The sequence below is a fragment of the Argiope bruennichi genome, chromosome 6 (genome assembly GCF_947563725.1).
Source record: "Argiope bruennichi chromosome 6, qqArgBrue1.1, whole genome shotgun sequence".
Lineage (NCBI taxonomy): Eukaryota > Metazoa > Arthropoda > Arachnida > Araneae > Araneidae > Argiope > Argiope bruennichi.
The window spans coordinates 11875759-11901392 of record NC_079156.1 but is presented as its reverse complement, the minus strand read 5'-3'; the positions used below and the strand labels follow the sequence as shown (position 1 = coordinate 11901392).

The window sequence follows — 25634 nt, the reverse complement described above, 5'->3', positions numbered from 1 at the left end:
TTAGTGAGATTATCAACATAAATTTCCATCTTTCGATGTCTTTTAGCGAGATTATTATCAAAAATTTCCATCTATCGACGTCTTTTCCTGAGATTTTCACCATAAATTTTCATCTATCGACGTCTTTTCCTGAGATTACCATCATAAATTTTCATCTTTCGATATCATTTACTGAGATTGCCATCATAATTTTTCATCTCTCGACGTCTTTTACTGAGATTACCATCATAAATTTTCATCTATTGACGTCTTTTACTAAGATTATCACCATAAATTTTCATCTATCAACGTCTTTTACTGAGATTATCACCATAAGTTTTCATCTATCGATGTCTTTTACTGAGATTATCATCATAAATTTTCATCTTTCGATGTCTTTCGGCCAGATTATCATCATAAATTTTCATCCTTCGATGTCTTTTGGTGAGATTATCATCATAAATTTTCATCTTTCGATGTCTTTTAGTGAGTATGGCCTCTAAATGAAAATCAAGTTTGAAAGAGAAGTTCAGCTCAATAGAAAAACATAGAAAACCGGTGGTATGAAAAAATAAATAAAAATTTGATGCAATTTATTTTTATACTAACATAGATTTTTTTTTACTATAATGTAAGCAAGTTTACAAATTACGTTGATATTTCTGTGTTCTTTAAAATTAAATTATTAGCAATCATTTTTAACTAGAAAGTTATGAAAACTTTCCAATATATATTTCTGTATAATTCAATACGTAAATGTATAAGTACTTTCTTCGACCATAATATGAAGAAATTATCCCTTATTAACCAGGACTTCAGAATTTTGTCTCAGCTCTACTTCTTTGCTCGGAGCGCTGTCAATATTTTTGATTTGGTATATTTAAAATGCCCCTGAAAAAATAAAATCTAGCCATAAGGAAAGATTTAATTTTGATGATTTATTTTAAAGGGATTTTTGATATGAATTATTGACGTTTTGTTATTCGATTTGACCTATTTCCTGTTTATAAAGATGGGTTTTTGAATTGATATTTTTTTTATGTTTTTATTTCTTGATGTACATATATACTCTGAATTTGTATGTAGTTATGTGTTTTCGATAAGAATATAATTTATAAATTTGTTCAAAATTTGTCAGTAAATGAGTTAGTTTAATTAAATTTTTAACTTTCTATTAGAAATGTAATGAGGCCCGCTGTTGAATAATTGTAGCGAATAGTAGCAAAACTTAATGCAAGGTTCTATAGTATTGATAAACTGAATATTGAGGTACATAAAAATCATATATCAGATAATAGAAAGTTTTCTATATTAATAATAAAGGTGCGTGAGTGTGCGCGCATGTGTGCGTGAGTGTGCGCGCGTGCGTGCGTGAGTGTGCGCGCGTGCGTGCGGTCCACTTTACAGGTAACAGAGAGAGGTTGATCTGCATCTAAGCTATCAAATTTTTCACATTTACTGTTTAAAAAGGGAAAATATGCAATTCACAGCAATTTTTTTTAAAAAAATTTCAATTAGAATTTTTTTTATTGTGATGAATGCAGTCGTTTTCATTTTCGCTTCCTAAAATAAGGTTGTAAGTCGTAATTTCTGATATCGTATCAGAATATGTTTTATTATTATGTTACCGAGCCTTGAAAATATTTACCTTTTTAAGGGATTAAAAGATCGAATTCTTACAAATAGCAAAATTGTATCTCCGTTATAAATCATTTTAAAGATTTGTATATTTCATAACAAAATTTTACGTCATAAATCTTTCATTGCTCTCCTTCGTGACTTTTTGAAATAATTTTGTGAGAAGTTTATACTGTTACTCGAAGCTGAAGAAAGTACGAAACTTCTACTCTGTTGAAAAGTGATATCATTTCTCCTAAAATAGATTATTTTCGATTGTTTCAAATAAATTCCTTTATTTAAAAACAAACCCTTGGATGAATTTTATTTTATTTAAATGCATTTTTTATAAATCTATCTCTCATCGCACTTTTTTGTTTTCTTGTAAATGTTTATAACTAAACTTCTATAGACAAATAAACGAAAGACATTTTCAGTCAACATTAATATGTTATACTTTTGGACTGACCATCAGCCTTTTATATCTCCTTCTGGTCAGTTCTCGCTTCACTTAAATAAAAATTAGCTGAAACTTGCAGTGAAGCTCTTTTGGCGTCTACCCAACTTTTGTCTTGGCATCCTTTTTCTCGAGTAATAAAACCGAGCAAACCCGGAAATGTTTGTGTACACGCATATGGTTCTTTTTTTATTTTTTACATTCGGCATTTTTTTTTTAATTTTGTATTTAACGATTATTTTTTTCTATTAATAAATCACCATTTATTTGCAATTAAATGTCAATAATCAGTTTTAATATAAGTATTCCTGAGTATTATGAAGTTATGGAATCACGGACGTCATATTTTATTTACATTTTTAAAGCTGGATTGTAGCTAAAATTAATGAAGTGAAATTTGTTAATTTTTTCTTTTATCATCGTTTTTTACATTGTGTTTGAAAAGGCGGATTTCAACGCTTTCGGCATCGCACTCTATCATTCTTGAGATCGATTAACTTTTTTTTAATAAATTTATTAATTTTATTGATCTTTTAATTTTATTTGTTTATTAAGCAAAAGAAATTTCTTGCCCTTGGATAGACTTAAATGTCATTGTAATAATATTAAATTACAGTGAATATCATAGAAAGGCATTCATTATGAATTAAAATATATTACGAATGTGAATAAAATTCTAAATTCTATGAACGTTTCGTGCTTTTACTTCTACAAACTGATCATCATAAATTGTCGAAAGTGTGTTTTTATTTAATGTTTTAATAAACCAATAAAACATTGTGACATGAAATGTTCAGATATTTTTCTTTTGTATATCTGGTAAGACATCAGGGCCAAACGCTGAACATCTCTATTATAAAACACTAATGTACGTGGCACAGAAATCACCCTTTTTACTTATTATCGGCAGGCAAGAGTCAAACGTAAACAAAATAATGTGCGAATTTTAGACTGCTTCATTGAATATATTTACAGCTGCTTTTAATTGAGCACTTCGATTTGTTAATTGATGGAGCTGCAAAATATTATTCAATGTGTTGGACAGGATTCGCCGTGTCAACAAATTAGTCCATTTAGTTAGAGGAAAGAAGCTAAGAAATAAATTTCAAACAGAAAATTTAATCGAACGCAAAAATAGGCTTAACCGTCACCAGATGTGTAATCGCTGTCTTGTCTGTAGAAATTGACTTTCATGTCTTCCAAAACAATTATCTCACAAAAATTGTTTTCATATCATTTTAAGATTCAAAAAATTACGGAAATGAAATTGACTTCATTAAATAGGTCTAGTTAGTATCTCTTAATTTTAACAATATTGTTTAGTTCAATTTGATACACGTTTTTAAATGTTATGATGGAATTCAAACTCATGCATCAAAGCATTCAATCGCGTACCAATCATTAACTCAATAACAGGACTTTTAATTTCGCCTTTTTTTCATAATATGTACCATTAATTTTAATTAATTCAATTGAATTCATGTTTTTCAGTTCGTATAAATTAAGAAAGTGAATTTTAAAAAAAATGCATTCCATTGCAGATAAAAAAAAAAGTGGTAATCTAGGCGAACAAGTTGGTGGCCAAAGGCAGCTAGTTCTTTATATTTTTTTCAATGCTGCAATATATAAAAAAAGCGTTATGGAATAGAAGATTCTGCCACAAAATATGCAGAGAGGAAAAACTGTATATATATTACCGCTGTGAATATTGACAGCTGAGAATTGCGAGTGAGAGTGTTATTTTAAGATCTGCCACCCTTATTTGTGCAGCCTTCCAAATTCATGACTCACTTCCACTGCAACCGCAGCTGAAACGGCACTGCTCGACCTTTGTGGAATACTGACCGATGCAACGCTCTTGCGAACTGAGGCAAAACGTCCCTCCCTCCGCTGTCACGTGCCCACCCCTGTTTCAAGGCGTCTCTTACGAATAATAGAGGCAAACGTATTCTGAAAAATAAATTAACCTTCCGTTATTTTGATCCGTTTTTCTTGGTTATAGGCATTTATCCTCTGGTTTTGACGCAGGCGCGTGGACGTCAGGCATCATGTGAGTGTAAATCTGTAGCGTCAGGATACTACGTCAGAAAGCTGCATATTCAAAAAGCTATCGCGGTAATTAAAAACCAATATGTTTCTTTCAGAGTTAGATTAAAGAGAACTTCCCGCAAATGATGGCGGCTCACATTGTTTAGGTGCAATGCGTCTAGTTGTTGAGATGAGAGAGGTATGATTTTAAAAATATTTTCCTAAAAACGAAATATCGAATATTCTATGTGTATATGTTAATAATATTAAAATGCAATCAACCACCCTTATTATGTTTCTATGGCAAAATCAAAATTTAATTATATATTATAAAAAAGTTGTCAAGATTTTACTTCTCCATATACACCAACATTTTTCAATACCAGTGAATAATTGAGCGTTGATTATTGCTCATTTTGAAATAGTTTTCTTTTGAATAAACAAATGCATTATTTAAACTGAATGCTTTGGTTTTTAAATTAAATTAATAGTACTTATTTATCAATAAAAACTATTGTAAAAATCCGCATTGTATTGATATTTTTTTAATAATTTTGTAATTCTTTTTTTATTCGGTTTTTTTGAAGTTTTTGAAGTTAGAATGGCAACACTAGAATTTTTCTCATTTGAATTGTTTTGAATATATGAATACATTTGTTTATTACAATTCGTCATTTCATTTATAGCACAGCTTCAATAAATTACATCTAAAAGAATATAGTGATTCTTCATTCGAACAATTGTCATTTTGTTCCATTTCCATTAATTTTATAAATTGTAAAAAGCTGCTTATTCTGTTAAAATGAAAAAAAAAAATTCAAAGCCATGAAAAATTTTCAGTCTTACAATTGTTCAGTCTTACAATTAATAAGAAATTACTTGGAAACTTCACTATTGATACATTCAACCTCTGCTTTTATTTGTTGCTTTATGTCTTTCTGTTTTCATTCATTTTGATATTTTTGTCTTCTGTTTTCATTCATTTTGATATTTTTGTCTTCTGTTTTCTGTTAATTTTTAAACTTCTCTTTCTGTTATTTTATAACGCAATTTTCTATTTTGTCATTTTAAAAAGAAAAAATGTGGATATTAGGCTTTTTTTAAAAGTCAGCCGTGACAATGGCACGTTTAGTGATTTAATTTTTTTTAATCGGTTCTTGCAAACTGACTATTCTTTATCACGCTTCTGAATGACTTTGTTGCTTAATAATTTCCCTTATGTCTATAAAAGAGCGTAATAATAAAAAAACTGAATAATTTATTTAAGTAGATAAAAAGAAAAATTTTCTGAAATGAAAATTTAGTACGTGGAAATCTTGTGTTCTTTTATTGTTTAAACGGAAATATCACAAATTTGAAATATGCTTTTTTTTATATGTGATAACTAAAAACGAATAAGAACGATAAGTTATCAATTACTGTTTATTCTTTTATATATTGAACATATATTGCTTCTTTTCTGTTTATTCTTTTATTCGATAGCAGTTTAAGGACAATAAAATGCATGTATTCTATATTTTTATTGCTCTAGATCAACTGTTGCCAATTTATCTCTTGAATAGGCTTTCTATTCTTGTCCATTCACCATTTTCAAATATTCTATCCAAACATTTTTGTCTCAAAGCTGCTTTTATTAATAATCTTTTTTGGCCTTAACTTAGCTTAATTTAAATTACTTTAATTAATATAATAACGTTTTATAGGACATATATTTTATTTTACTTTCTTCCCATTCTTTACAATGCTTTTAATTCAATCACAAAATAAATGGCAGCAGCTTTGAAATAATTTCTCCTTAACACTTTTCAAGAAAAGTAAGAATCATTCTTCATGTTAATGAACTATTCAAAATAATTTCAATGTGATTCTTGAATTTTATTATGAAGTTGAGTTTTATAAAATTAAATTCAAATTAAGTAAGCATATTCTCATGTTTGGGTTACGTTACTTATCCGTTATATACTTTAAAAATGAGTACACGTTGCTTTAGTACAGAAATCTTGAGAAAATAAAATTCTGTATCTTTTTTTTTTCTGGTGTGTTAGTCTGTTATTCTCTGAGTTTTCTATTTTGCCGTAATATTTCTGTGTATCCTCAAGCATAGACGTACAATATTCGGGGGAAATCTGCTCTATGCTAAACAAAAAGTATCTTGTCTGATTCAAACGTTTATGAAGTTTGCGTATGAGGGTTATACTAAAATAGCTTTTTCGAAAAAAAATTTATAGGGATTTGTATAGAACGTGTAGATTTAGGATAAGGAAATGTAGGTATTTTTAAAAGAATATTGCAAGCATTAAGGATTTTTATTCCTTCACTCGAAGCGTGTGAACTTGCTCAGACAGTAGTTTTGTAGAGAGCGTGTAGCATTAATTAAATAAAAAAAGGGGGGAATTGGATCAGGAAATAAGAGAACATTTTAGCATGAAGTAAATATGGGCGAAATTGAAACAAAAAATTAGGAAATTAATTAAGTTTAAATTAGATTTAAAGATATCATTACATATATATACATATATATAATATAATGTTGTAGCAGTTGCATTACTCTATCTTTTCTTTTGGATAATAGATGGCGATGCCTGATTACGTACCTATTCCATAGTGCATTGCGATTGTAAAAATAAGAAGATGTGATGCTGTTCTGTTAAGGTGTGCGCGCGTTAATGTCTTGTCTTCGTGTGTTGTGTGAAATGTGATCATGAAAGAAATGTTCCTGGAAACCTGGGCCCTCTTGCTTCCACTGTCCACAATATTGTATAATTTTAGTTGATACGAAGGAGAAAAAGTGGTGTTTGGGGGATATTCGATTTATTTTATCACAGAAGACATAATTTGTGCATGGGGTCGAAGTGAAGAAGCTTTCCTTCGAAAAAAGAAAAACGAAAGAAATTATCTTTCGTAAGTAATTGAATCAGTAAACTCTCGAAACACTTAATAGGGACAGATACTTTTATATTCATTTCCAGTTTTAAACTAGTACGGAACAATTAACAGGTTTAATTCTGTTCGCAAATTTATATTCAGTGGGCCGATTAATTAATTAATTTGAACTCGTAACGAAGATTCATTTTGGAAAGGAAAAAAAGGGATTAGAACAAAATTTCCCACAAAATAAACGAAAAAACAATGAATACATTTTATTGAAAGAAACATTAAAAAAAGTGTACTTAGTGTATACGTGTACTTATTTTATAACATACAACACGAATAACATTAGAAGATTTATTTTTAACTAAAAATATAAATTAAATATGAATACTAAACATATTAATGTAATATAGCATGTGACAAGGCTAAAATAGAATAAAATATGTAACTACCATATTCGAAAAAAAAAATGAAATGAAATTCTTTTTCTGAATCATGTTATATATTCGATGACAAATATTGCAATTTCACTCACAAAAATCCGCTCTTTGTGGAAAATTTATTCTTAAATTCAAAATTTTCAATATTTCAATATTTATTTAATTAATTAATAATTAAATACTTAAATATTTTGTTTACGGAATTTTTTGATACTTAAAAATTCTTTGAATATTCGACATGTATGTATATTCAAAAATTCCACTTGAATGTAAAAGAGACTGCTGTAATCTGATTATTTCTGTTGTTTAGCATTTTTTTTTTTTTTTTTTTACTTTGCACAAACTGCCATGATGGATTATTTTATTCTTTTAGAAATAAAAATTCATAACTTTCTTTGTCGTGAATTTAAAGCTCACTGCTTAAAGAAATAACAAAACAAACTGAGGTACATTGTGTCTTGCACACAGCTGCATCTTTTGTTTTATTGGAACTTTCCGCCACTGGGAACAAATTTTTTTTTTCATGAATTGAAACTTCGGTATAACGCAGGAGCACAAATACTATTTCAACAATATAAAGTTAGTATCCTACAACAGAAACTACGGCACATGCATGTCAGAAGGATGATAATATCATAAAAGAACAGAAATAGAATCGTAAAGAACACAATATAACAAGTCAAAGAATAAAGGGTAACAAAATATAGCAGACCTGAATATATCAAATCAAAGAACAAAACGGTAAACAGAAACTATGAAACATGCATGTCAGAATTATAAGATGATAAATAGAACAGACACAGAGGGACAGAAACAGAATCGTAATGAACACAGAGTATAACAAATCAAAGGGTAACAAAATATAACAGAACTGAATATATCAAATCAAAGGACAAACGGAAAATAGAATATAAGAAATCATTACCGTGTAATGAATGACAAATTACATAACAATGCATTGTAAGATTTAATATAATATTATTCTTGTATGGGTGAACGAAAGTTGCTATTATTTCTTGTTTTTGACAGTGTTTGTGTGAATATTAGGACATGTACGATAAACATTTGCTTAATCTTTCTGGGTGCGGAATTTTTTTTCGAAGCTTATAAAACTATCTAAATAAATATTCTTAAAAGAATCAGGATAATTCAATTTTTTTTTGTTATAAATAATCATTATTCCCAAAATTGAAAATAACGAAATGTAACTATTCCTCTAAATATAGTTCTAATATAAATATATTTTGTTTAGATAATATAATAATAAATAATATAAAAATAACTTTTTTATTATATATTTATTATTATATATTACTCTAAATATAATTTGTTTAGATAATGTTTACCAACATGAATAAGGCATTTGAAGATTATTCATTTCTGTCAATACTTAAAAGGCAACCCTATATTCGATTTATTCTTATTCAACATTCCTAACTCAATAAAATCGTCTACATTTTAGTAGAATTACCGCAAAAGTGTTTCCAAACACAATCCGCAATCTGTCTTATCTCGCTTCTATGCGCTTTAGCATAAATACTAATGAATTCCCTCTTATGCACTGCACACTATCACTCTTTATTTTCAGTGAATAGTTTCCTCGACAATTGTTACTTGTCGTCGGGTAATTGGCGAATTCGTTTAGGAAACTTTTGAAGCATTTCAGTGACAATTAAAGATAATTTATGAAAACTAATTAGTGAAAACTTTTTGGGTTGAACGGATGTCGGAATGACTGAATAAATGAACTAATGAAACAAAGGCTGCTGATAAAGCTTCGGCAAACGAATGTTTCATTCGATTAGTTAAACAAATTCTTGGACATTTTTTTATTTAACTTCTGACAATTTAAAATATTTTAGAACATTATTATAATCATTTCTCCTTTTTTATTGCAAATTTTTCTCTATATGTAGGAAATTTTGAATATGCAAAACAATTTCGATAATTCATTTATATTTGGTATATAATTGCCTAAGTATTTAATAACTAATATAACTTTTCATTACTTTCCTTTCCTTTAACACACACACATTATACATAAACTTAATTTAATTTCATAATTTTTATCTTAAATTAACTCATGTCACTTTAAAATGTTCTCTTATTTCCAGATACAAATCTCAATTTTTTTATTTAATTTTTTTCTAATACATGCTTTTAAAATTATTGTGTTGGGAAATCTCCCACTCCGAGCGAAGGGATGTACTTTTTCCTAAGTCAACAAAAATTTCTTATCAGAATCTCTCAGTAAAATAATTAAAGGGAAAAATTTGTGTCACTTTTGATCGTGTCTTCTGGTGTTGCCATTTCTAATCTGTAAAAATGCATTATAAAGCATTTTTTTGAGTGAATGTCCCTTTTATAATTTCTTGTTCATTACCAAGATAAAGCCTCTGAAGCTCATAGATTTTATTTCGAATGAATGAATTTTACTTTTTTAAGAAGGCAAATAAATGTTTTAGAAACTAAACAGATTGTTGTTATGTCTCCAAATCGTTTTCTTTTTCTATCGCGGTTTTTCCAATAATGCTTGTGTTATTTATTCTATGTACTATGTCAGTTCTTAATATTTCATTTATAATGCCATATTTGTATGTATTCTTCTTTCTTATTTATAAAAAGAATGTTAAGATGTTTATTTTTTAAACTTTGTGAAAGAATTCTACGACGAATTTATATTTGAATCAAGTTCTTTATAATTGCAATCAACTATATTTGAAAGAACCGTAAAAATTTCGATAAACTATAAATTAATTGCAATATTTTTTAAAGAAAAGTTTTGTGCCAAAAATGTTTATAAGAAGAATTTTACAATGCTCGCTGTAAGTGGAAAAAATATTTATTTACAACTGACGATGGAGATAGAAATAAAATTAATTAACATTTCTAAATCATCTTCCAAACTCATTCTTAGCTGTGTCTAAAATGCTTAACAGGACACATGACTTGCATTAAAAATAATCATTCTTAACTATATATATATATAAGGTCCTTTTTTTTTATTCTTTTTCCTGAACGGGCCTGAGGAAAGACATACTTATAAGATTCAGTTTTACTAGCAGCCTTATGGACAGTAAGAAATCGCATCAAACCTTTAAAAATGACTGAAGACGAATTATTGCTCTTCTAATGAATATTTTTCTCCTAAAAAATAAAACACTATCCATTTCCGTAAGACCTAATGAATGCCTCCAATACATCACTACCTAAATGTCTAAACCTTTAATCGTTGGTGCTCGAAGAGACGAGGCTCCTGAAACGTCGGAAAAAGCAATAATTCTCCCAAATAGACGCAAAATGAACAAACCATGCATAACTAATCATAACTACTAATCCTCCGCTTAAACTACTCGCATCTAGTGCATATGTAAGCCCTGCTTGGAGTCTCGGCTCATTTTCGTGTCATTAACGAGCATTAACGACCCGATCTCGCGTTAAAATTATTATCTGGATTACGCATTGTAATGTAATTCTCAGTGAAAATAGACGAGCAAGGCTTATCCTGTACGAAGGAACGTTCTTCAATACTTGATGAGGATTGTTTACTTACAATACTTGATGAGGATTGTTTTTGGAGCATCAAGTTTTAATAATTCATTGGCATTTTTACTTTCTCGTATACGAAGTATAGAGAAAGAATTTTGACCCTCAAAAAAATTCGAATACAAGATTTTGATGAGTCTCCATGTTTTAAATCTCCCTGAGATAGAAAAATATCGAAATCGAATTTTTGGAAAATGTCTGTCTGTAACAAAGATAACTCAAAAACACTTTGAGCGAGACTGATGAAATTTGGTATAGGGTCTTTGCACCAAGTGTCTTTGAAGTTTTAAGTAAAATCCATTAAGGAGAAGTCTATATGTCGAATATAAGTTAGCCGGATAACTACAAAACGAAAGAAGCTAGATGGATAAAATTTGGTGCACAGATTTAATATCTATATTGCATACATCTAACGCCGACGTCCTGGTCTAGGGGTAACGCGTCTTCCCCGTGATCTAGGTGTTCCGGGTTCGAGTTCTGGTACGGGCATGGTTGTTCTCTTCCTTGTGTTCTATCTGTGAGGTGCATGAATGAGCCCCCCTCTATAAAGGGGTTGTGCAAGCGAGTGTGTGTCTTCATTTGAGCTAGAAGTCAGACTTCTGCCCTCGGGTGCTCAGGGGTCTTTACCCTCAGAAACGACTGAAAAAAATTTGGCTTAAAATAGTCACACGGCAAAAAAATAATAATAATAAAGACATCTAACAAATCGTGTGCTAAATTCAACGAGGATTGACCGTCTGTCTGTCTGTACTTTCAGAAGCATGTAAACGCGATAATTTAAAACTGCAATGACCGATATGAAATTTGGTATGTGATTTTGTGACAAAAAATTGCAGTTTTTTTTTTTTTGTCAAATTTTAATTTCAATCTTTTATGCGTCTAAAGCACATATTCAACTTTATTTATTTGAGGATAGATGATTATTTAAGTGATATATTTTTATATCCGTACTGTATATTCTAAAATTATTTGAATATCGCATATTTATCCAAAAAAGTATATTATGAACTAAATATTTGAGGTCGATTCTTTTCTTTTGAGATTTGAAGTGATTTGATTGAGTCATGTGGATAATCAAGAATTTAATTTAGAATCGATTGGCATTTTGTACTTCAAACAGAAATAAACGACCCTGTTTAAATACAGACGAATTCATACCATAACTCTTTATATAATATTATGTTTTTCTTAAAATTGAGCTAATTCAACATTTTGTAATTTTCTTAACAACTGGTGGGAGAAAACAAAAATAAATAAATAAGGCATTTTTTATGCAACTTTATTTGATTCGACTTTATTTGTAAATTGCGAATTTTTTTAATCAATTTTTAACTTACAGGCTAGAGTTTTCCAAATTCTTAATTAAATTTTAATTTTGTTCCAGTGATTCCATTAATTGTGGATTTTAAAGATACCATAATATTTATAAGGATCAATTGTTAATTAAAAGCTAAAAAATAGCCAACAGTCAAAATTAAAAGAATTTCTACTTTTTTACATATTAAAAAAATACACGATTCAAAATCATTTTATTGGTAGTTTTCCCCTTTTTAAAATGATTGATTTGTTAAAATGGCTATTAGTATGTCTAAGAACAAAAAGTTGGTGGAAAATTTTTCCACGTGCACGAATGCAATAAAACAATCATTTTAGGAAATAAATTACCATTTTAAAATAATAAAAATACTTGTGATCCAAGTGACTGGTGTGATTTCATCCAGTCGTAAATCAATTTAGTGGGAAAGGAATGATTGTTTGTCAATTTCATTTCTAGGATTTTATGGGCGTCTAAGATATTACAAATGTTGATAAATTTTGGCATTTGAGGTTTTCCTCAAATCTCTTGTAATGAGAGTAAGACAATGCGTGTAGGTTTACTTTCTTAATGGAAGGATTCGGAACTCGGGCAGCTTAGCAAACACGTAAACCTTGAAGCGAGAGTGATTGGATTCATTGTTTACAGAGATTCTTATTCCTTGCAACAAATCCTGTCGATACAGCTACGTTTAGTGCTGGTGTGGATGTCGGTTGTACACAAGAAGATTCATATTCACGTGTATGAAGGCATTAAGAAAAAAAAATACTACTCAACAATTTTCAAGTCCAGGCGAATTTTACCTTCTATTTCATGGCATAACTTCGAACTAACAATCTTAGGTCATCGACGCTAATAAGAAATTACATTGAGAAAAGAAAATGATTGGAATTTATTTTATAAAAATATCCTCTTTATATATCAAAACTGTTTCTGAAAATTTCGTTTTTATGAGTGTACCAAAAGTTAGAATTTTTTTATTTAATTGTTTTCTTTCTTTTTGTTTTTAATTTATAATTCATTATCATAATAAATGTTATTGAATCTTGGTTCTCCTATTTCTCATTAACTGTAAGATATCATTACTCTTTTTATAGCACTTCAGCGAATATTATTTATTTCTTTAATGGACTAGAAATTCTGTTGCTCTTGTGTGTTTTGAATGGTAATACAAGATTTTAGCATTAGCAGAATTTAAAAAGTGAAAATTCGATTTGTTTAATTAAATTTTAATTTCATATGACTGACATCTCCTGATAGTAAATTTATGAGAAAAAAATTTATTTCATGATGCAATAATATTTATTTTCATGAATAATTAAGTAAAGGATTAAAGATCATAAAAATTAGTATAAAAATCATTTCTTTTGGTACGTAAGTAATAGAATGTTTTTAAGAAATATATTTGTTGGAATTACAAGCCGCTTTTAGGTCAACAACTGATTCGACCATATTTATATTCATAATAATTCACGTATATTAACAACCTTTAAACGTACAAATTGTTTTAAATAAATATTATGGTTGTGTTTTATAGTAAACATTTTATTAAAGTTATACAGTACACTCTTGAGTATCCGGCCTATTGTGACAGAAGAACTGGCCGGATAACAAAAAAGCCAGATTGGCCGGAATTCAAAGAATTCATTTCTTTGTCCTCCTAATACCAGAAGAGAAAATTTTTAAAGTACTTATAATACGTATTTTCTTATTGAATACTAAGCCCTCCATTTATCTCAATGTGAACGCAGGCGCGGTGCGGTAAATCATTGAAGCAGTTGCCGGTAACGTGTCGAATTAAAATAGAAGGCTTTTTACTGGTAGTTTATATACTGAACTGATCATTTCAAGGATTTATTAGAGAAAAAGTAATTTAAAAGATATAAACTGTTCACATTTTAGCACAAATTCTGTAATACCTAACTTAAATGCAGCAAACATAGCCAAAATGTTGAACCGTAGGGCCTGATTCTTAAAAAAATTGACTCAAACTGATTTTATTATTCTCTGATAAATGATGACTCAGATATGAAAGGGTAATCCTAAGATAAGAGTCAAAACTTACAGTTTTTAGTTTTTGAAAAAGTCATTGATAGAAGACTGCTTCTGCAACACCTTGCCTTCCAAATTTAATTACGGTGAAAGAAAACTAGGCTGGATAATACGGAAACCGGATACTCGGATACTACATTTTTCCCCGTTTCCATATAAAATTTATGCAAAAAAATTATATATTGAAGAAAAAAATTGTAATTTAAAAATTTTTACATTATTTAAGAAAACTTAGTTTTTTGCAAATTAGACTTTTTTCAAACGCTCTCTCGATCAAAAAAAAGTGATCAGATTGAAGGAATATATATATATATATATATATATATATATATATATATATATATATATATATATATATAATATTCATTGATATATTGTCTTAAAACTAAACCTAAAGTTTATTAACAATTCAGAATTCTTGGAATTACGAAAGTTTTAGAATAAAATCTTAAGTTCTTTGAGGGGGGATTTTGAGCTTCTTTTTCGAAGTTTAAAGGCTGCGTAACTTTATAGTGACTCGTCATCTCAGAATTAAGCAGCAACTGAAAATAATGATATATCAGTAATTAAGAATTATCTAAATTTGCAACAATTTCATCAGAAAGAAATAAATGAATACTGAAAATATTCCGAAATAATATCTGATGTATGGTAGAGAAAAAGAAATAGAAAAAATTAAATAATCCAAATAAAAACAATGAAAAATGACATTTTATAGTATCGTTTATGATTCCATTCGTATCTGTTTTCTATTAAAAAGCCTAATTTTATTTCTAATTATTGTAGAAGTAAAAGTAAAGTGGTTTTTAGAATATAAAGATACAGGTTTTTATATAAAAAAAATTATTAATATCATTATCAACATTAAAAATCGGAATTTTGATTAAAATTAAGTTTTGAATGTTGGTGAATACTTTAAATTGGATTTAAAAGTCGCAGAAATATAAGAGAATGTTTCCTTTAGTGTTTTAGAGAGTCCAGAATTATTAACTACTACTTATAAAATATTGATTTGAACTTCTTGCTGTATTATTGGAATGATTTGAAATGCATTTTAATTTTAAGTAATAATGTAAAAGAAGTGATTTTAATAAATGCAAAACGTATTGATGTGCAATAACAAAACTTTTACAAATTTTTCTATTTTGCAATTTTTACAAATTTGTACAATTTTTTACAAATTTTACAAACTAAACGAAAATATTTATATCACAAGAAACTATTTAAATGCCTTTTTTAATTTAATGCTCCGTTATATATGTTAAAATATTTTGGTATTCTAATTGAATTTCTTGATGGTATATATAATATGAAGCAAATCTAAAAATTTCATTAAATCCGATAAAAAGTCTCTTAGCATTAAATTTAATACAAATGTAAAGATTTCATTAAAATCCATTCATTAAATTCCGAATTCATTAAAATTCCGAGAGCAAAAAACTTTTTTCTTTAGCGAAATTTCCTCTCTCCACTGTAAACATTTCGCAATCCAGGAGAGTTGTTGATTTTTTAAATTTTCCCTGAGCTTCTAGCAGCACACGATATTTTCAGAACTCGAAAAAAATACTCCAAAAAACTTGTGAACATGATTGGAAAGATAAAATTTTGTACTTTAATATTATTTTTAAATAATATTTGTATGATATTTATTTCGGATGTTACTGTCGAAAAAATAAGTAAAAGGCCATGCAGTACACTCTAGCATATCCGGCCTAACATGACTGAAGAGCAAGCCGTACAGTGAATTCATTTGTTTGCCCACTAATACCAGAATATGAAATTTTTATACAATAACTCATTGTTATAATATTTATTTTCTTACTTCTTATTGAATATTAAGTCCTTCATTTATCTCAAGCCACGTAGAATGTGAACGCAGCCCGATGAATCATAGAAGCAGTTGCCGAAAACGTGTCGTGTTAAAATAGAAGGCTCCGTACAGGTAGTTTAATCTTCGACACTGACGAAACAATGAACAACGAGCAGAACGCTGTTCTTTTCCTGTCACAACTTGTATTTTGCACACGACATATAGGAGGATTGAAGCAGACGCCCGCTTCCAATGTCTTGGCAATGTTGCCAATGCAACGCTTTGCCTTCCTCATTTAATTACGATAAAAAAAAAACAAGGTCGGATAGTACGGACGCCGGATAGTCGTGAAACGGATACTCGGGAATGTACTGTAATTTGATTCAATTATTAAGTAATTAAAATTTTAAAAATGGTTACACAACTTCATTATCCAAACTGTATACTTAATTCAGTAGCTCAACTATTTGTTAAACAGACAGGCATGCGTTCATTTTTATGAATAATTTTTACTTTGAACCAAATAAATTGCGGGGCGTTGCTCTGCGCACCCTTTTATTTTAGCAGCGTATTTTTTTTTTTTTTTTTTTGGAAGGGAGAGATTGAAAATTTCAAATTAATTACACTTACACAGCAGTTACTGCCCTCTAAAAAATGATCGTATCTGCATCATTTATGGAATTTCAACATAATCAGTACCTTTCACAGTTACTGAATGAAGACTAGATAACCATTAATATCAAGTTAACTGAACTTTCCGAAGAAAGCGAATGATTAATGCCTCCTTTATCGGTAGACATATGCAATTCGTTTCTCTGATTCCCTGCCTATATATGTATGTGTGTGAGAGAGAGAATTTAAAGAGTGGCAACTCGTCCTTCGAGTTGGAATTGATGAGAGCCTTATCAGACGTCCTCAGGCCGAAAATATTGGATGTCCCAGAAGACCCCGCCAAACGATTTATTCCCTGCTTCAAGAGGTGATTTGGAGGGTAACGGATAATCGATGCCCTTAAACTTATACTTTTAGCAATCTAACTGACATCACAGTGCTACTTGAAGAACGATTTCATGCTAGCTGATAAATCCTGTGTTTTTCAGATTGAAAATAATTTCATGTCATTAATTATTGATAAAAAAATCATTCACTAAAATTTTCTTGGTTCTTCAGTATTTGTGATTAAAATTTTAAGAACATAGACGAAACAAAAGGTATCATTGTCATTTATACATTGGGTCGCCAACTGAAATGATGGTAAATAAATGTAATGGTATCTCTTAATCTAATATAAATATCATTTAATTTTCTAATTTTTCCTATTTCAATTCAGCCCATATTAACTTCATTCTAAAATTTTCTCTTCTTTCCTGATCCAAATCCACTTTTTATTTAATTATTTTAACACGCGCTCTAGAAAATTGCAGCAGCGGGTTCTCACGCTCCGAGTGAACGAATAAAAATCCTTTATGTTTGCAACATTCTTTTAAAGAATCTATATTCATCTATCCTAAATCGAGACGCGTCAAAGAAATTCCTATCAAAATGTCATTGTAAAACCATTGAAGGGAAAATGTCGGTCTATCTTTATCTCTTCTGCTCTTGTATCGCGATGTAAACGGACGTTAACTTATCATCTCTTTATCCTTATACATAAAATACCTCTCCTGGATGCAATAAATTGAAGTTAAAATTTCAGAAGTTTCTTCTATTCGGCTATGCAACTACTAAAATATGATTTACATATATGCGGTCTGATGAAAAGATATGGAGAAAAATATAACCTTGCCGCTCTGAGGATTGAAAAATTAATTTTTCCGCCTTGCCCGTGTGGAACAAAATTCTATCTCACTGCAGCTATTCTGTTTCGTCTATTTATTATTTCCTGCGTTCATAGTTATTATATTTTTCACAAGTAGATTATCTCGTCAAGTTTCCATTTTATTTCAGGGGCCGCGGTGGCCTGGTGGTAAGGTCTTGAATACGAAACTAGAAGATTTCAAATTCGGACCCGATTCCTCCGAAGAACTGTCTTGTAAGCAGGTCTAGTGGACGTTAAATTCGTCGAGGCCAAATGTCCTGCCGCTGTTGTGGAGCGGAAGTTCGGAGAGGGAGTGCCAGCTCAGGTGTTGTCCCCGTCATCTGACTGTTGCACAAAATTACGAAGACCGTCCCAAAATAACCCTAGTGTTGCTTTAAAGCGGGACGTTAATATAGCTAAACCAAACCCATTTTATTTCATGCAGTAATCTATCCTACTTCTCGAAATTCTTTTTAAAATTTCGATTTTTTTTTCTTTTCTTTTTTGTGACAAAATGTTTCAAGAGATCATTTATTAGTGCCCCTCCCCCCCCCCTCAAAAAAAAGAAACTTGACTTCAGATTTGATTCTTTGTTGGTAATAAATTTGAACGTCCGATTAAAAATGTGGCATATCCTTCCTCGCGGTCTGAATAGTTTAATGTTGCATTAATTACATTTTAATGGCCTGCCATGACTTGGACTTCCGAGAATTGCCATTTTTCATGACAAAATGTCATGACATGACATTTTTCTTTACACTTCCAACATTAAATGTTCCATAGCTCACGAAAAGCAATTATAATTACTGAACAAAAAAACTCTAAAAATAAATTTTTATTAGATGTTAATTTTTAATACAAGAAATCAGCAAAGCATATTGTTACAAATCTGTAATGTTGCTTCCCAGCACAGTCGGTTCCATCGTAGGAAAGACCGTTTTACGATCAGCTCTGTTGGATGCTGAGCGGATGTCGGATCAGTGATTTATCTTGTGGTCTTGTAAATACACATCAAATTTAATTCCATTTGAACAAAAGTAGGGTGCCAAAAATGCATACACTGTTTTCTTCGCTATGCTAAAAAATACCGAATGCGTCAAATAAGTTTCTCAAACGGTTTTCAACTGGCGTATACTAATAATTAATCCAATTTTGAAGTCAAAATATCATCTTTCGGGTTTTTTTCCTTTGGTTTTTTTTTAAATTACAAAGAAATTGAAATCATTTTTTTTTTGTTGTTGTTGTTGTTGTTTTTGATATTTTATTAAATTTTAAAAATCTGTGAAAAAGATTTTGTAAACAATATTCTACTGATTTTTCAATTATTTTTTTAAGGTAAAGTAAAAATATAATTTTTTTTTCTTTAGAAATATAATTTTACTTCATATTATTCTAACATTGATGTTTTTATCATCTTTTAAAATAATTTACCGAACATAAGGCTTTAAATTAATTAGGGCAGTAAGAGATGAGCGCATGAGAAATTCCAGGAGAGATTATTCCTGCTAGTTGAGAATTCCTATTCAACTGCGCTCGTCCTTCAACCAGTGATAAATTACTTTATGATTCCTGTTGGCTCACTTAGGAGTAATCGGGCCGATTGAAGGCTTCTCCTTCAGTGATCGGACGAGAAAATTCGGAGTTTTAATTTTTTTTCCTTTCGCTCCGAAGAGCAGATGATCTGTATTCTTAATGAAGACAGGAGGGGTGGCAGGATGCTGCTTCTTCCCCGTCTGTGACTAAAAATAGCACCTGGAAATGAGAGAAACGCAACGAGAAATCGATTTTCGTGTTATTATTTTTTTCCCTTAATCTTGGATTTGCTACATTTTAGATTTACTTTTACTATTAGTTTTTCAAGAAAAGTGGGTCACACACTCTGATCTTAAGTTTTCTAGAAACAGAAAGAAAGACTCCAAGATGAATGGTTGCAATATATTCCGTTTGCTTTTATTCCGCAAATGTTAATGCAACTTTGTATCTTATTATTCTTTCAAAATTTGGAAAATTGTATCAACTTGATTTTTGGAAAATTGTATCAACTTTCATTTTATTTGATATCGCGTCATTCTAAGTGATTCATTGAAGCACACTTTTTATATAGTTGTTCAAAATACTGTTGTATTTAGATGATAAGTAAATTTAAGAGTTCTGGCATATACTTGAATATAATAATTTAGAAAAGGCAGGGACAAAAATTCATTAAAGAATGTTTACAATTATTTTTTTCATTTTATTTGTATCAAGTCAAAAATCTAATTGTTATTTGTTTATTGCTTGATTATTAAGTTATTCATAATTAATGCAATATAAGTTATAGCATCCCCTCCCTGCTACTACTACTCTACATGAAACAGCACTGAATATAATATTGAAGGGAATTAAAACCGACTTCCGACATACCAGTCCCCGCTGGTGGGACGTAGAAGTTTGGAGAGGGGATGCCAGTTCAAGTGACGTCCTTGTCATCTGATCGCTGTTCAAAATGACGAGGTCCGTCCCAAAATAGCTCTAGTTTTGCTTTAAAACGGGACGTTAATATAACTAAAATTAAACTAAATCGACATGGCAGTCGGAATGGTGTACGATCGGGCTGGAGGAGGATGTTCCTTAAAGTATCGCTGCCAGTAATGCACGTGTTCACTTGCAAATTCATAAATATTGGCACTTAACGAAAAAGTTGACCACTCGTATGATTCAAAGTTTCATTCCAAATGTAATAAAAATTTGAGAGTTTTTTTTTAATTCTAATTTGTTGTTTAGACGGATTATATTTGTAAAAAAAAAGGAACTCAACTTTTTTTTTTAAAACTGCAATACGCGATAAAAATACACATACTTAAAATTTACTGAATTATTTCAGATTTGAACATTAAATAAGCAGTATCCGAACATGAATATTTTATGTTTGAGTAATGCAGTTGGTTAGCCGCAAGTCTGAAAATCGTAAATGTAACCTGAAGGAAAACCGTAAATGTAAAACAATTATTTAAACTATAGAAAGAAAAAGAGTGCTAAATAAGTTTGATGTAATGACTGTTAAATCATTAACATACTAATATAATTACTCTTTGTGTTGTATTTAACCATGTTTGTGTTGTTTTTAACCATGTCACTAATTATTTCTATATTTTCTAGAGCGGGAATGCGTTGCGAGGGAATTCTACGGATGCCGTCCGAAGCCTGTGGCCCAAGGATGGCGGGTGAGTGTCTACCACTTTCTTCTTCATAAATCGAACAGACAAAAGCATGTTGATAAACAAACAAAAAAAACGTTAAAATCATATTTGTTTTTTTCTGTACTATTTTAACTAGGTAACTGGTTTATATATTTCTCAAAAATTGAAATAAATTATTAATTCCAGTTTAAATCTTTTTACTTGTTAATATATAGAAGAAAGTTACCGAATATCTGTTGCCATCTCCTGCATGTTTACCTTCCAAAATAGTTAATATTTAAGGTAATAAGTAAAGATGTAATGTTTTTTTTCTCGCCAAAGAATGATTTCGGATTCGGTGTCATTTGAAAAGATCCATCTGCAAAAAAGAATAAATGTCGATGCTGTTTTCTATATTTATTCATAAAAAAATGTCTTTAAGAAATGAATTTAAAAAAAATCTTTTGCAACGAAGCATACCACATAAGAAATGAAAATAGAAGAAAAGAAAGTAAAGCTTAAAAGATAGATTTTCAGCATAATGGCCTACGAGTATGAGAATTATTTAATTAAGTACTTTGATATACTTTTATTTCTGTTGTAATCCATTTTTATATTCATTCCAACTTTTCATCTTCAAATAAATAGGTCTTTAAACTAAAACTTGAAAACTGGTTTAGGTTAAAGACTTATATAGACTGTATTTTTTCCATACTATCACAGATAGAGCAAATGCAGACTTCTTTAATATATATATATGTGTGTGTGTGTGTGTGTAACATTATTTTATGTGTAGCAGAATGCAGTTTGAAGACAGTGAAGAGACTTTTTATCTTTTTAATATCCATCGGGAAAGCATAATTATTTACAAGCAAAGACGCGGACATTGCGCGTCCGTCATAACGCGTTGCAAAAGCAGAAATAGGGAAGAAGGGCGAAATAAATTATCCCTCGTCTTATATAACCTTAGATTTTGATAGGGAAAATATTTCTCCCCAGTGCTAATATATTATTAAGATTCTGATAGGGATTTCTGACGCATGTTCATCACATGTAAGGGAAACACAGGGATCTTTTAAAAAGAATGTGCTTACTGGACATTTTTTACCCCTTCACGCCGACCGTGTGAAAGTATCGGCGTTTAGTCGAGTCAGCAATTTTATAAAGCTTCTCTTGAATTAATTAAGTAGAGAAAGTGGAATTGGATCACGAAATAAGAGAATATTTTAGAATGAAGTTACTATGGGCTAAATTAAGATAAAATCTTGGAAATTAATTAAGTTGAAATTAAAGTTTAAAATATCATTATATATATATATATTATCCTGAGATAATGATTACAACTGTTGAAGAACTTTAATATGGAATAAATTAATAATAGGATTTGGAGACAGTGGAAACTAGCTAAATCAATTTTTATACACTGATACACTTTCACTCTGACTCAGTGATTCATCTCAAGTTAGAAGTCGAATCTTTTCCGATTCCAGTACTTTCATGAATAAGAAGTAGAAAAAAGAGCAAGTAAAGATGAGCTGTCGTAGCGCAAGAGAACGCACATTTATGTCTTAGATGATAACGCGTAGTTTCATTGATCGTGCGAATGATCTTGCAGGGATTGACGCCACTCATATTTTAGACGTTCCAAAATTAATCTAATTTTATTGGATAGGAACGGGGGTTTTTTCTTCGAAAATAAGCTATCCATTTTTGAGATAATGAAAATTAATTACTTAATGGAGGAAATATTCGTCCATTAAATAATTAGCTTGCTTAAACGAAATAATGATATCAAGATAAATTCATTAATCTAATTAATATTTTTTCATAATATTTATTTTAGAGATAAGCAAAGTCATTTACTGAAATTATTTGTAAAAATTGACAAATTAGATTCAAGATTAATTAATGTATGCTTCATCCGAACAACCAATTTAATTGCAATAGAAGTGGTTAAAACACTAATAAAAAAAGCGGTGAACTTCATAATAAAGATTCACAATATACTAATAAAATAGATAACCTTTCTTTACAATAACAAGTATTGCTGCCAGGTTTTTTAATATATTTTCGAGACGAAAATTATCGAGATGTCTTCTGCATTCTGTTTCATTCTGAAGAGGGAGATATCCATTAGTTACAGAGGCTTAGTTAATTTGTAACAAGTCCAGCTGAAGAGCTACGAGCATTACCGTGGAATGGCATAATATTTATTTTTAGACGCTTAAAGCTGTTCTGGAAAAACAGCTAATAAATTAAACTAAAGAAGTTATAATAACGATTATTAATGTACTTATCTGTTGTAAAACATATCTGTTTGTGTTTAAAATTAAAACGACGCAGAGCTCTTTGGTAGCAGGATCTGAATGTCTTTAAATGGGTCTAAAGGTATCAATGAAAAGGTATTGAGACAACAAAAAAAATAATTGCAATAGGGGTTGTTAAAAGAAAAAGCATTGCAAATGTAAGAAATCCGGAGCAGGGCAGCAAAGGTTCTGTAACAATCAATCTGGAATCTCGGCTCCTATGACTTCTATCGCCAAAATGCTTGAAGATTCCAGTATTATCTATTTTTTCGGCGGAATCACCAAATTCGTCGCCAAGTCACCAAATGGTCGCAAAGTTTGTCACCAAGCCGGAGATTACTAAACCGGCATGCGATCAGCATCCAATAGAGCTGATCGTAAAACGGTCTTTCTTACAATGGAACTGTTCATGCTGGGAAGTAACATTACAGATTCGTAACGCTATATTCGATCATATTCACTATGGTATATGGAAATAAAGAAATACACTGCCATGTTTAAAACTTTTTTTAGCTTGTGTTAGAGAAAATACAGATAAACGAATGAAGCTCTCTAAACGAATGAAGCTCTCTAAAAACAATCAATTTTAACAATACTCTAAAGCAATATTGTTAAAATTGATTGAATATCATTTGTATTTTCTTCTTCTTGGACCTAATCTTATACTTTACCTGTCTTCTCTAGCCCGGGGGACAACCCCTTCTACAGCAACATCGACTCCATGCCTGACATTCGACCCAGGCGGAAGTCCATCCCGCTAGTCAGCGAGTTGGTAAGTTCTATACTTTACTACTTCCTGCTTTAACCGAGGATGTACAGGTCTATGTTAAAGAGCGAAATGAATGAAAGAACAAATTAAAAATTATAATTTGGACAGATTGGTTTAATTTTAAAATTAAAATAAATTTTAAATTGAACTTTTCACTTTTTATGTGTTGAAGTACTTTCCTTCTGGACATCAAAATGTGTGGGGTCGTTAAAGGGTTCGGTAAGAGATCCGAATTAGTGTAAAAGTTGTTTATTTGCAGGTTACGTTACACACAGACAATTTACATACATAATTTTAGAATAATTTTAAAATAAATATATAAGAGCATGGATCAAAGCATACATGCCATCACCTGACTTGAACTGAGTCATAGTGTCTTAAGGCATCAGAGGCCGCTGTCTCTGACATCATCACAATCAGTTGTGGTTAATATTACAAGAGCGGCTACAAATGTAAATAATTTCATTAAATCAGTTGTAAAATTAACTGGAAAAAGGATAAACTAGTACACGAAACTATGTGATTTTCTAATTGTCGGGCAAAAGATCGTTTAAGAAACTCCTTGTAATTAGAAAAGAGGTTTTTGGTCAAAGTTGGAACACCAAGTAGAATGTTTTTCATCAAAAAGTGACTGTGGCAGTGCTAAAGTATTCTCAAAATTATTTCGGAAACAATCAGTTTATTTTTTAAGCTTCGTATAAAGTTTATCGGTAGCAAAAAAAGAATTAATTTCATTTTTAGAACTATATATGGCATGAAATGTAAAAATGATAATTCGCGTGTTTTAAAAACGAAAATTACATACATGTAATCATACGCATTTTTTTAAAATATAAAACCTACCAGAATGAAGAATTATATATTATATTTGAACATTTTCATGATATCAGAAAGAGTTTAAAAGAAACAAATGGATTTTGATGGGCGCTTTAAAATATAATTCTTTGTTTTTATAGAATTTAAATTGTTTACTTGTATTTATTTGCATATTTCTTTACTTTCCAATACTGAATGCTGTACTTTTGTTTGGGAATTAATCCATGTCTTTTTCTCTTTTGTGCTTACTGTGGTGAAGGTGCTGAAGGTATTTCATCTTTCCTTCATTTCTTTAATTTCATATATTAAACTAGAATTGCCATTAAAACCAAATTTAATGCTTACTGAAATAATTCTGTTTTACAGTGTACATTTAAATTTGTTCAGATATAAAGAATAATCTAAAGAATCTCAATTATTATTCCACATTGGAAACTGTTTTTGTTAGATATTAATTTGTTGAAGAAGAAGCCTGTTTTAAAACCACATCATTTTTTTTGAAGTTTTTATTCAACAAGCGTTCTTGGAGTTGTTCTATGAGATTAGTTTATGCAATATTAATGAAATGCAGTATTAAGTCATGTTTGTGCAGTATTAAATGAAACAATCATCTGTTTTTTAAAGGCATTTTAAAAACTTTTTTTTAAACTTACTTTTTACTTTTACTTACTT

At 29.9% G+C, this 25634-nt stretch overlaps 1 protein-coding gene across 5 annotated transcripts in view; it reads left to right on the top strand.

Moving 5' to 3' along the window:
- The window catches only part of LOC129972515 (protein unc-13 homolog B-like), a 496213-nt gene that overhangs the window by 395722 nt on the left and 74857 nt on the right, over nucleotides 1–25634 (top strand). For all 5 annotated transcript variants that reach the window (XM_056086676.1, XM_056086675.1, XM_056086674.1 and 2 more), the window contains 2 exons: nucleotides 21052–21116; nucleotides 24062–24149. In XM_056086676.1, coding sequence (XP_055942651.1) covers nucleotides 21052–21116; nucleotides 24062–24149 — 153 coding nt within the window. The remainder of the gene's footprint in view (nucleotides 1–21051; nucleotides 21117–24061; nucleotides 24150–25634) is intronic.